The sequence below is a fragment of the Acanthopagrus latus genome, chromosome 14 (assembly GCF_904848185.1).
Source record: "Acanthopagrus latus isolate v.2019 chromosome 14, fAcaLat1.1, whole genome shotgun sequence".
NCBI lineage: Eukaryota > Metazoa > Chordata > Actinopteri > Spariformes > Sparidae > Acanthopagrus > Acanthopagrus latus.
The window spans coordinates 1,093,589-1,106,347 of NC_051052.1; the positions used below are offsets into that span (position 1 = coordinate 1,093,589).

Genomic DNA, 12,759 nt, shown 5'->3' on the forward strand with positions numbered 1-12,759 from the left:
TGACACGCAGCAAAGTCACATATTCTTCATGTGTTTTAGAGATTTAAATACATGTTTTCTACTGTATCCTGTTCGAACATACAGTTAGTGTTTATACAGCAGCTCTTTACTCAAAACTGTGGCTGCATTTAATTCTATTCAAATTTAAATCTTTTAGATATTGAGGGGAGGGTGTCACTGGTTTCATAAATCATAGGGAGCATACTTTTAAAATATCAGTAACAATGGAGAGGTTTTACTGCTGCTGTCCAACCCCAATCATTTTTGTAGTGTTTTACCGAATAGAGGAGAAAAAAATCAGAAAAATGAAGGTCAGTGTTCCAATCAACTATTTAAAAAACATAACCTTACACTCTGTTGTCCCCCTAATATCTCTCATACAGTCCCCTTCTGAGAAAAACGTATCATATATCAGCATATCGTCAGCGTCCAAACACTTGGAGGACTGTGTACGTACTGTAGCTGACGATGATGATCTGGTGCAGTGAAAGTTTTCCTGGTAAATCAAAACGAGTCATCACGACAGAAGTGCTCTCAAAACACAGATTGCTGTTTATAAAATAAACCATCCAGCCACCGAAGTGGGCGAAACACGGTAAAAAGCATTAAAGCGTTGGGTTCATGGGGGTCACTGGTGTGTAATGTGACACTCTGAGAGGATCTGGCACAGTGGGATGGAAACATAGTTTGTGTTGGACCTGATAATAAAGGCTGAGGTCTCACTGGCCCTGATGGAGCCCACAGCTGTTTCCATCAGCAGGCAGACGTGCTGGAGATGGAACCCAGAAATAGACTGTTCAAGCTGTGTGGAAGTCAGCAGCAAGAACGATGCTAACAGGGGCACAGGCAGGCTGTCAGGCTTTCAGACCGTAAATATGGAACAAATTCACAGCTTACATGTGGAAATGAATGCTGCGACGAGACCCCAAAAACAGGAAATGTGCAAATGACAGTTCTGTGAAACCTTTTTATCCCTCACTGCTGGTGTTTTATTCACAGAAACAGCAATGACATTATGATCTCACAAACAGGGAAGCTGAAATGGAATCCATTTCCCATAACCCCTTGCAACCTTAAACCTGCCAGCCATCCCTGTTAGGCACAAACGCACTGAGATGATCCTTTTCCAGCAGAAGACAGCACGACTGTTTCCAGCCTGTAAAGTACCTATTTAGAGCAAACAAATCCATTCTAATGACAGCAGCAGTACATCTGTACACTGTGTGTGTGTGTGTATGATTGCTGTAATCCAGGTCAGGTAAATCATCTCACCTGCCTCTATCCATGTGATATGTTATGCATAACACATGCATTAGGTGCTTCTAACCAGTTGGAAATGTGGTGTGTGACTTTCATGAGGCCCCTCTCCTGCCCTTCATTTGACCCAGAGCTCCGTCACTACCAGCACGACGACGAGCTGGTGGTATAACACAACACCGGCACGTACAGTGGATGCGTGCAAATCAGAAACATGACTGGAAATTCAGCCAAAGCTACAGAAAGCTTCCAAGATACACACACTCCTTTCTCAAAATCCTCAGATTCATGGGCAAGAAGCAATTCAAAATGTGGGTGGGACAATTCTATCACAGCTTCAAGGGTGTATTTGATAGGTGTATTTATCATATCATGTATTCTGGTGCATTTTAGAAGGTAGCTTTATCTTTATCAGATACTTTACCTGGATATATTAGTATGAAGAAATATCGGTAGACCTACATGTTATAATTTCATCAAGACTGAGTGTCCAGATCTAATATTTGAATATAAAAAAGCGAAAAGTATGTAAATAGTTTAAATGGCTCATCAAAAATCATTTAAATAGCTTCTTTAAAAAAAAATGTTTGAGTTGAACAGCAAAGCACTAAAATAAAACCTCTCTGATTTAATTGTCCACAAATGAAGTTATGAATACATAAACTTAAATGAAGCAGTAGCTACTTTGAAATTAAATACATTTGATTAATGAGTGGTGGTTTTATATTAAAAGTTACATTGCATTCAATTCCCATCAGGGTCATTTCAAAAAGTTTCCCAGCCTCATATAATGGCTGCGACATTAATGCTGTAACTCATTCAAACTACATGTTCAACAGCATGTTCCTGCTGCACAGACAGGAAGCTCTTTGTGTGATATCAAGGTGGGACTTTTGCTTTGAACATTGTTGCAGAGGGTCTGGATTCTGGACAGTGAGTGGAGGAAGGGCGCCATCCAGTGGACACAGGTGCCATCTGCAAGCAGATAACGTAAGCCAGTGATGTGTTGATTGTATTTCTGAGGTAGGCGCCTGAGAAATTCCAGTTTTAATCTACTATAAAAGACATGTTAATAAAACACACTGTCAAAGTTCAGACTGTTTTTTTCCACCACTACCTGACACCCAGAACAATTAAAAAAAAATACATACAAACATTTTCCAGGGAATTTAATTCTTTTATTAGAATTAATTTTTCTAATGACAGGAAATGATAAAACCAGACAGGCATTTCTACTGAAGAACATTTCTGTATGACTCTTGGTAAGCCAAGAGTGACAGTTCCACCTTCTGTTTTTAAATATACATGAGTTGTAGCAGCAGCTCTGTGGTCTGCGCAGAGCAGCAGGAGCTGAGGACATAAATATAGAAAACTGCCGTGTGTGCTGTGGAAGTTCAGGGTTCAGAAGTGTTGACTGAGACTGCAGTTCAGTGGAGGGATGGAGGCTGCGGGGGTGGTTACTCTGTGAGGCCGAGCTTCTTCTTCAGGGACTCTGGCATCTCAGGGGGAGGGGGGCGGGGCAGGCGGAAGTAGACCTTAACGGAGTCATAGATGAACCACTGCAGGGCCGTCAGGGTACCGATCATGATAATACGGGCAACCAGGCCCTTCCACACACCTGGACAGGAGACACAAACATCACATTCAAACTCAGTGGTTCACACCTTGTTCAGCACAAGGCTGGGAGCATTTAAAGATTAACCATTTCAAACAATACTTTAACTGTGTAAACGTGCAGTATTCAGAGTTCTGAGATATTAATTAACAACAATGTGCAATCTATAGGGCTGAATCTATAAAGCAGTTCAGTCTGCTATCAGCAGGATGTCCGTCCCCCAGGCTTGCAGCACCGGGAGCTCCCTGTCTTGGAGGACAGAGATGCCAGTGTTGCAGGTGGGCTGGGGGACAGGTAGACTGTTCTCACACGCCAATGACTCAAGCACCTCCAACTGTACAGCCAGAAAGCTGCTGAGGAGCTCTGCTCAGAGCATAGCGCCCTCCAGAGGTGGATCTAAGGAGCGTGTTGATCAAAGCCTCACTGACACCATACTACTGTTGACATTACTGTGGACAGGTGTTGATACAGACCTTTGGGACCCAGCTTCTTGAGGACCTGGACAGCAGTGCTGCCCTTCTCCTTGTTCAGCACAGACACCACAGAGTCAGCGGGGTGGGACACGATGGCACAGAAGACACCAGCTGCACACAGGGAGCAAACACATCAGTACACCTAAGACTGATCAGCCAGAATAACTTCACTGTAGACACAATCACATTTAATACCAGTTCAAAGGAATGATGCTGTATCACTGGAATCACATAAAGGTGACAGTGCTGTCAATATATTGATACATCAGTAACAATATATTTTCATTACTGTCATTGTTGGACATAATCAACAGTCTAAGCTGTTAATGATATGGTTGTGCATGGATCAGTGTTGAGTACTAGATCATGTGTTCCCACCAGGTTTGTGTAGAGTACTGTCCAGATGCTGTGTTACTCACCAATGTAACCTGCCACGAAGGTGACCACCAGCTGCTCAGCTTTGGAGCACTCACTGCGGGGCTTGGGAACAGCATACTTATACAGTATCTCCACTGTGCGCTCGAAGCAGGCAAACTTCATCATTGTGTAGGGGATCTGCCTCATCCACAGGGGCACCACACCCTTATAGAAACTGGAGAGGAATAGGGAAAGAGCAAGACGTGAGCTTATTTAAAAACAAAAATGCATACAGTTCTGAAGATATCTACACATCAGTTCAACTGAGTTCATGAACAGATGTAAGAGATGCATGTCAAAAACAGGGAGCAGGGGTCCACTTGGAGTCTTTATGATGGTGGTCTCAAACTAGCAACCATAGGCCACTTTTGACCGCTAGTGATTTTTGTTCAACATCAAAATTACAACTGACAATGGCAGATGTTTTAAAATGTCACTTTTCCAAGAGACTAGGAAAACTGTAGAACAAGTAGTCTTTGCCACATTATAGTTTGCAAAATAAAAAGCAATTTAAGATATTAGGACAAGTTAAATGCTGCTAAACGATAAACATTAACCCATTCAAATTACCACACACAAACTTTTAAGTTAACCATGTCAAGTGTGTCCGTCCCCCAGGCTTGCAGCACCGGGAGCTCCCTGTCTTGGAGGACAGAGATGCCAGTGTTGCAGGTGGGCTGGGGGACAGGTAGACTGTTCTCACATGCCAATGACTCAAGCACCTCCAACTGTACAGCCAGAAAGCTGCTGAGGAGCTCTGCTCAGAGCACAGCGCCCTCCAGAGGTGGATCTAAGGAGCATGTTGTTATCAGGAATCAATTTTCTAGATGTAGTTAATCACTCACTAATGCAACTATTTCCAAATCTGAGTGACCTGCTAGACATTTATAAGGTCTAAAGGCTCAAAACTAAAAGCTGAGGAAATGTATGAAGGGAGCACACTTACGCCCAGAGACCCTCCTCTGCGTACATCTTGGGAACGGCCTGTCTGAGGGTGTTGGCGAAGCCAGGCATGGTCTGGATACGAACCTTGACAGCCTCCATGGGAGCCAGAGCAATGTCAGCAAAGAACTCTGCACTGGCTGAAGCAGCCAGGTACAACGATGTCCTCCAGAGGTAAGTGTTCTCCTGTTGGTTGAAAACACCGCAAATGATCAGTCAGTTGAGGCAACACACAAGGTAACAGTGTGATGTTGGCCAGTGTAAGGTCATCAGGTCAGTGCGGTCAAAAAAAGTGTGTGTGACTGAGTATGAGGTTAGAAGTACCTTTACAGCTATGAGTACGGCAGTGTGTGTACAGTTTAAGTTGTCTGTCACTGACTACATGCCAAATGCAGTCAATGTCCGAATGGACTGACATCTATGTGAATACACTGCTGTACAAATAAAGTATCACAACTCCCCTTTGTCGGAGCAGAGCTGTGTGTTGACAGCCTTGTCTGGCCTCACCTCTCCCAGCAGGTCACTGTAGAAGATCTTGAACACTTCGTAGAAGCCAAACTTGCAGAGTCCCTGCATTGAGTAGCCGATGAAAGTGGGAGCCCAGCCCTTCGCCAGGCCTCTGAAGCCATCTTCCCTCACAGTCACTTTAAAGCCATTACCAATGCTCTTGTATTTGTCTGGGCTCACCTGGAAGATGATAGCAGTGTGAGGAAGAATGACAAATCACTGAAGCTCTGAGATTTGGTGTTCTAAGCTGATACTTGGATTATCGGATGACTAGTCATTACTAGTGGTTTACATTGTCCCCTAACCATAGAATACACTTGTCCTTGATCCACCTTATTCTAGGCTACAATCAGATGTTTCAAACTATGAGTGTGCTGTACAAAGTGTGTTGTAAGAGTTGTGCATTACTGTTCTATGTAGAGTTGTTCCGATTCCGATACCAGTGCCGGAAATGATAGCGACAACAGTGAAAATACCAGCGTCTGTGCCTATTTGAGTCGATGCACTAATCTGCTACATGATTTAGAGAAAAGGACCCAACTAAAACCCCCTGATCAGCTTTACTACTGACATTTGGACCACCGACATGTGGCCCATATCTTTGTTCAGTCTGCACACTGAGCGGACACAGTATCACAGTTTGCAGTTGCCCTTCAAAGTGCCATGCTGCAACCAAGTTTGGTGAGGAACTACCGCGTAGGTATACGCGGTAGGGTATCCCCAAGTCCATAGAGGTTCTACGCTTGAGAAAATGTAGTGCCAAAAGAAAGGGCGCTCTGAATTTTCTCCACACAACGTACACTTAAACAGTTACAGATTTTTTCAGGTGAGCCTTGTTTTAGGTGGTTGATTTTGCTTTTTCTCTGGACCCCGTTCACTGCAGTACAAGGCTGAGCGTCTGGGCTGGAGCGGCTCTCTACTTCTCCAAACTGAGGCTGTGCTGTTCGGTGATTACGGTAGGAAACAGATCAACTATAGATAAGTACTTAAAGTACAATTCAAAAAACACAAACTATCCCTAAGGTTTTACCTGAGCCAGGCCATACAATGATAGCAATCATATTGCATCCATAAAACATAAGTGTGATTGGCAAAGGACAAAAAAAAAGCAGGAAAATATGCAGCTCCACTATGTCTCTCTTTACATCAATTTTGTCCCGTTGATGGTTTCAGCTAAGAAAGATATTTTGCCCCACAACCCAAGACATGAGAAAAAATAATGTAGAATTTGACATTGGTACTTGACAATATGTTAACCTCTTGAACATTAGAGAAGGGTTTTTACCATTATTTTTACATATTTTTTATGGAAACAGAATCTGTTTCAGAAGTCAGTGGGCCACATAACATGGAAGTTAGAGAAAAAAAATCATAATTTCTGCATATTAATATTTATATAAAATAGAGGAAGCACTAAAGTACAATAAAAAGAGGTGTGTCTCATGTGTCCAGTTTACGAATACAATCTGCTGCTGGTTTGGAGTCACTGACCCTCGTGACATGGAAGACATTGAAAAAACAGCAATTATTTTGTACTTATATATCTATGCTAAGTAATTTAATGACGGTCCCTAAATCAGCCTCCAGCGCTTCAGCGCGACGCTGTGGGAGGTGAGCTAACATCCTCCTGCTGCTAACGCTGGGCGAACCTCAGTAAAGTCGCGGCTGGACCTGAGTGAATAGCTGCCAAATATCCAACCTGAAACTAACTTCACCCCAATACAATGAGTCACCTGCTGCAGCCTTTGAATAGGACGACAAGGATTTCAGTCAATCAACTTAAATGATGACTTGTAGAAATAGCAGTAATGACAATAATCGATGTCAAGATAATTTAGGATGTAGTGCTTTCACTGTGTGCAACTTAAACTCGCCATTCGCCTATGATATCAATACCTACACAAATCATATCTTTTTTGCAGCAGCAGCAGCACTGAAATTCCAGGAGCAGAATGCATATAGGGGAAAAACATCAGATAACCTTCCGCAACGATTGCAGGCTCTTTGGTGGAGCTGTGCTTCGAGTGAAGTTCCATTGTGACAAAAGAACGGTCAGAAAAGCCAGATTTATCTGGAAGAATCACACCCCTGATAAATGGGTGGTAGTAGATCGGCTGTTAAAAAGAACATTTTTATAATGCACTGGTATCGGATCGGTACTCGGTATCTGAGAATACCCGTGTATCAGAATTGGTATCAGGAATCATCAGTTCCATCCATGTCAGGTGATTCTCTGTAGCACGTTTAAAGTGTCTTAAAAACCTTCCAACTGAATCATATAATCAATCATACATGGGGGTTGAGAGGGTGGAGGAGCTGCTGGCTACTCATTACTGTGAAGTTCAGCTTCCATACAAACCTGCAGACGGCACTTGACAAGGTCGAGGGGCACCACTGCCGTGTGTGTGATGCCGCAGCTCAGGATACCCCCAAAGCCGCACAGAGCATAATACTTTGAGGAGCCAAACTCGCAGCTGACACCCTCTGTGGTAGAAGGGAGGGGACACAACATGCACATGCAGGGTCACATGCAACACAGGACAAAAGATCAAAATAATGGAAGAGTTGACACTGCAGAATGAAAAGACCTTTCTTCAAGGACAGTTTACAAATGTACAGTTTGAACTTTGTGCCAGGACTCTTCCATTATAGTTTTCTCTACCACCAACATGCCACCATCATTAGAATAAAATCATGGTAAATGTGATTTCAGTCAAATTTTCAGGCCCACTGTGGTGTTTTACAATTTAGGCCATTCACTTAAAATGATTCAACTAGAGCTTAGCCTTTTCAAAGCATACCAGTTTTTCGAGAGTTTCCTTCCTTGCATGCTGCCACTCATCTCTTCATTTCAGTGAATGGCACAAATCAACTTGGATACTTCAAACTTGCTAGACAGCAAATCTGTGTTTAACCATGTAGTTGCATCATCAATAGAAGGAAGAACTTTAGAAAAAAAAACTGGTTTGATTTGAACATTTTTGGCTATTGAGCAAGTCTAAGTGATCAACTGGCAGGAAAAAGGCAAAACACCACTTTGGGCATACAGACTGATTAAAACAAATTTAAGAAAAAAACTTTGTTGACACAGACATATTTTCTACTGCCTACTGCACTACTACATAAATGTTCTTTATCATCACCATAATGCACCTTATCAAATGTACTTTTGACTTGTTAAATAAAACATTCTCACCTGGCTGGCAGTCAAAGGTTAATCAGTCAGTGTGTTAAACTCTGTGGCTGTCTGATAATGTGTGCATTACTGTGTTGCATATTACATACATCGTTTACATTCAGACAGCCCTGACAGACTAACACCTGATGGTATCAAACAGCACGGTCAAAATTCATATCCCTCAGGTCCGACTCCCCTGACCTTCACCTACACGATTCTCTACTGTGGGCAGAGTGGAGGCTTAGGGCGGCGGGGCAGGGACGAATCATTGAACACATAGGAACACTGGTGCAGAATCATGCAGCCACATTATGATCACTCCAACACATTAGAATCACGGGAATCAATACACAATGACGAGAAACTTCACAACTGAGTCGGCGCCATTTCTCATGCAAATTGGTGCATTTAAAATAAAGTCAAACATGGGTCGGGTTATGGGTGGATGAGGCGTGACGTTAAAATAAAAAAAACAAGGCATCGAACCACTGAGACACACCTGCAGTCTGCATTTGACCAGATCGAGGGGAACGACAGCTGTGTGTGTGGTGCCACAGCTCAGAATCCCACCAAAGCCACACAGGATGAAATACTTCTGAGAGCCGAACTCACAACTGTCTCCCTCTGAAGAAACACAGGTGACACTTTAAGAACAGGACATCTCTGAGCTCAGAAAGAACGGAAAATTCTGAGTCTTTGAATGCCCACCTGTCTAAGACTTTGAGCAATTCAGCTAGATAAAGATACTTTGTTTCTGGGTCTGATGAGCCAGAAGTTGTGCTGGGTCAACAAGTGTACTTGGAGATACATCTTACTTTATCAGACTTGCCCTTTTACTACAGACAGTTGTTTAAGTTGCCTACCAGCAATAGTTTAGTCTGGAAACGAAAGCAATGTAAGCCTTTAAAAAGCCCAGCCTTACAAAATACAACCCATTCCCAGGTCACAGACAGCTGAAATGTGTCACTACTCATGAACTAGCCGTACTGTTAGGGTACAATCAAGGGCATTGTGAGATGGGTTCATATTATTCATGCCACAAGTAGGTGGCTCCATATATTCAAATGTTCTACTGAAAGAATTTATTAAAAAAAAATTTAAAAAAAAAAACAAAACAAAAAAACCTATTTCACTGCATTCTGAGGGTACCGCAAAAAAAGGTTAATATCTCTCAAATAGCTGCCTTTACAAGTGGTGGTTGGGGACTTGGGTTTGAAACCTGCAAGACATGGATTACTAGTTAAAGACATTACAGGCCTCAAGGGCAGAGTTTAACCTTTGACACTAATGGTTTGCAGCATTACTATTTTATGTCAAAATAGGTTTAGGTGCCGTTTTACAACCTCACACAACAACTTCAGGCTAGGACAATTTGTTCCTGAGAACCCCTGAGCAGACCACCACCGGGGACTATAAACAACTCTGGACTTGTCCTTCATGGTGTAAAGTAACTACAGATTCTCCACTAAAATCATTACATCCGACCGATATCCACTAACGTTATTTGAAATAAAGAGCGACAGGACAAATGGAGTATGCTGCAGTGCAAAGGCAAGATACCACTTTGTCCTTCCTTGTCCTCCACGGGCAGCTTGCATGCAGCAAAGGCCCGGCAGCTAACTGTTTCAACACTTATCTCTTGTCGTTCAACCGTTGAAAGCGTTCCTCGATCATGCACAACCCCGAACCTGTGCAATTGTACTCTACAATGAATCTATGCTGAATAACGCAGTTAAGTGGACCACAGCTGGGCTAATCTGTTCGGCTAAGCTAATACAGCTAAAGCTGGCCCTTTAGCCCTCTGCGCCGGGGTTACCGTCTGCAGTGGCGGCTGCTGCCAGTGTGCGGGTCCTCCGTCCATGAAGACTCTGTTGTGGTTCCTCCACTTTCTGAAGACTGAAGAGCGGGGCGCTGAACGGGTTGGCCCGGGCCAGCTGAGTCAAAGAGGTCGGGTACATGGTGGTGTCCTGCCTTCTGGCGGAGCTGCGCTGGAATGAGCAACAAGTTAGCTTGACGTTAGCTCGAGCTAAATGGCAGCGGTGACTGGTAATGAAATCCAGCCCCCGGCACCTGAACTGACGGATACCACGTCACGTGCTAGTTAGCTTAGCTTGTCGTCTGAATGACCGTGAACGGGATATGTTTAGCCTACTGAATGAACTCAAGTACTAGCTAACATTAATATCAAGTTAGCAACAACAGTATTAATTTGACCGCCATAGAACTAACCGAACTACTTTAAACACCCTTTTCAACCTCAAAGCTGTCTGTCACGTATTCAAGTAGCATTCTGAATGCTCCTTTCTAGCTGATGCTAAAATGCGATGCTAAATTTTGTGCTAAGCTATCTTGACCGCCCCAAGGTGGAAGGTATCCTATTAAAAGAAGAAGCAGGAAACGTGTAAACATAACAGTTCGAAGACGTCACATATCGCTACGAATACATCATTTATAAGGTAGCGAATAAATAACACAGTTTATGCATTATTTTAACAGAATATCGCACTCACTCTTTCTGTATTTTAAGATGGCGCCTCCGCTTTGCTTCAACCGGCTGCTCGGAGAGGCCGAATGACCTCGCGGTAAATCGATTTGTCCTTTCGTGACGTCAAAAACAAGCTGAGGCGGGACATCCGCTGCTCCGTCCCGTAAGAACCCCCCCGAACCTGCCAATCACCACCTCTGGTCCAATCACTGAATTCGCCTATGGTTAAATTAAGGCGGTGCTTGTAGTAATCCTTCAAAGCAGTTTCCCTCTCAGATGACTTCTTGACATGCTGTGTGGTGCTCATTAATACAGGAGAGACTGTCTGTGTGTGACAGAGAATGACTCCTAATGACAAACACTGAGAGGAACAGTAAGTGGATTAGCTGCTAACAGCTGCTTCTATTCTTGACTTCAGTAATGCCTTTGAGAGTGAGGCCCCCCCTCTAGAGATGATCACTTAGTGACGTCACCACACACCTGGTCACACCTAAGGTGTGGTTGGAATTACCTGAAAGCTCGGTGCATTCAATTTCACAATAAGCATGGCTGGAGTAGCACTCATTATGTTGAATAATGAAATCTGGTGAATAGAGAAAAATTCTGGTTATAAAAATGTCAGAACAGTTTTGGTGGTTCTCGCTGTGTCCTTTAGGCCTGATACCTGTATGCTCAGAAGAAACTCTCACTGGATGAACTATCGGACTGTGACACACACACCTCTATTGTAGCTGATGGTGCTGACATTAATCAGCTGACACTATATTCTTTAATTAAATTTTTAAGGAAAAGCCAATGTGAATCTAACATTCAGGATCTGAATGCAACAGAGCAGTGAAGGGAACACCAAGGTCTCAGCTTGCTTGTGTCGGGTTGTCCATCACAGTAAACATCAAGCCGACCCAACACTTGTTTTTATCTGGAACATTATATTGGAGTATGTAGTAATACTCATGCCACATTCAGTGGCACACAGTAATGTAACTGTGACAATGAAAGCAGACATGATTGTGTGATGGATTAGCACCTAACTGCTGTCTGAGGGGAAACAAATCCAGGAGTCTAAACCACTGGTCTACATGTAAACCTGACAAGTGACAAAACAGCAAGTGCAACCAAACCCAGTGGTCTATTACTGTGTAAGCCCTCTACAACACACCTCCCAGCCTGTCTCTGACTTTCAGCTCCTGCTAAATTGTTTTACCTGTTAGAAATGATAACAGACATTTCAGAGCAGAAAATTGTGATTGTAAAATTATTTTCACATTTTATAGATTCATTATTTTATTCAAATGACTAACAAGAAAAAATGGAAAGTTGCTATGATGTCATATTTCCAAACCCTCAAGTCTTGTAGATGCTGTGTTATACCCTGTATGATGTCATGTCTGTAGAAGCTGGAAATTTGACAGGTCGTTATTTACACCACTAATGTGAGTCGAGCCGGCGGACCAACTTCAGACACGGTGCATGATAGATCTCATCTTAAAAGTGTGAATAACAATTTTGAGAATCAATTGATAATCCTGGGTTTTACAGAGACTTGGATTACACCTTACAAACTGTCTGGAGTCATTTTATATTATTCTAGGTTAAAGAAGTCTACATCTACTTCAGCTATTTAGGAGAATGCTGCACATTTGTTTTGTGGACCACGAAATGTCATCTGACGGATGTCAATTGGCACATGGGTGACTAGATCACGCCTGAATTTTAACTTTTCCTTTAAACTTTCTAGTTACCACATCACATCTGAGAAATCATGATGAGCACACTAGATCTCCAACTGATTGTCCACTCAAAGTGAGACTAACACCACTTCCTCTACTAATTCATGCTTCAAAACACTGCTGACAGTGCTTTAACTTGGTCTGATATGACCAGT

At 42.9% G+C, this 12,759-nt stretch overlaps 1 protein-coding gene and 2 non-coding genes across 5 annotated transcripts; all 3 read right to left on the bottom strand.

Moving 5' to 3' along the window:
• Nucleotides 1–2,413: 2,413 nt before the first annotated feature.
• On the bottom strand, nucleotides 2,414–11,056 carry slc25a3a (solute carrier family 25 member 3a). 3 transcript variants are annotated; one of them, XM_037121639.1, is made up of 8 exons: nucleotides 10,900–11,056; nucleotides 10,206–10,377; nucleotides 7,571–7,695; nucleotides 5,212–5,391; nucleotides 4,709–4,890; nucleotides 3,765–3,937; nucleotides 3,346–3,456; nucleotides 2,414–2,875 (listed from the first exon to the last, which is right to left on the bottom strand). In XM_037121639.1, the coding sequence occupies exons 2-8, from the start codon at nucleotides 10,345–10,347 to the stop codon at nucleotides 2,715–2,717; spliced, it is 1,074 nt and encodes a 357-aa protein (XP_036977534.1). In that variant the 5' UTR covers nucleotides 10,348–10,377; nucleotides 10,900–11,056; the 3' UTR covers nucleotides 2,414–2,714. The 3 variants fall into 3 exon arrangements, with proteins under 3 accessions (XP_036977534.1, XP_036977536.1, XP_036977535.1); XM_037121641.1 differs by lacking the exon at nucleotides 7,571–7,695 and adding an exon at nucleotides 8,889–9,013; XM_037121640.1 differs by having other exon boundaries at nucleotides 10,206–10,372; nucleotides 10,900–11,053.
• Nucleotides 3,081–3,282, bottom strand: LOC119032940. Its single transcript, XR_005079109.1, has one exon. It is a non-coding gene; the product is annotated as a small nucleolar RNA SNORA53 (small nucleolar RNA).
• LOC119032939 lies at nucleotides 4,365–4,566 on the bottom strand. The gene has a single exon (XR_005079108.1). It is a non-coding gene; the product is annotated as a small nucleolar RNA SNORA53 (small nucleolar RNA).
• Nucleotides 11,057–12,759: the final 1,703 nt, after the last annotated feature.

Excerpts from the sequence above, each read along its gene's own strand:
- slc25a3a (XM_037121639.1), bottom strand. The coding sequence starts at position 10,347 with ATGTACCCGACCTCTTTGACTCAGCTGGCCCGGGCCAACCCGTTCAGC. Across the intron at positions 3,457-3,764 it reads CTTCGTGGCAGGTTACATTG|CTGGTGTCTTCTGTGCCATC; the intron begins GTGAGTAACACA and ends CCCTGTGTGCAG. Across the intron at positions 2,876-3,345 it reads CAAGAAGCTGGGTCCCAAAG|GTGTGTGGAAGGGCCTGGTT; the intron begins GTCTGTATCAAC and ends TCTCCTGTCCAG.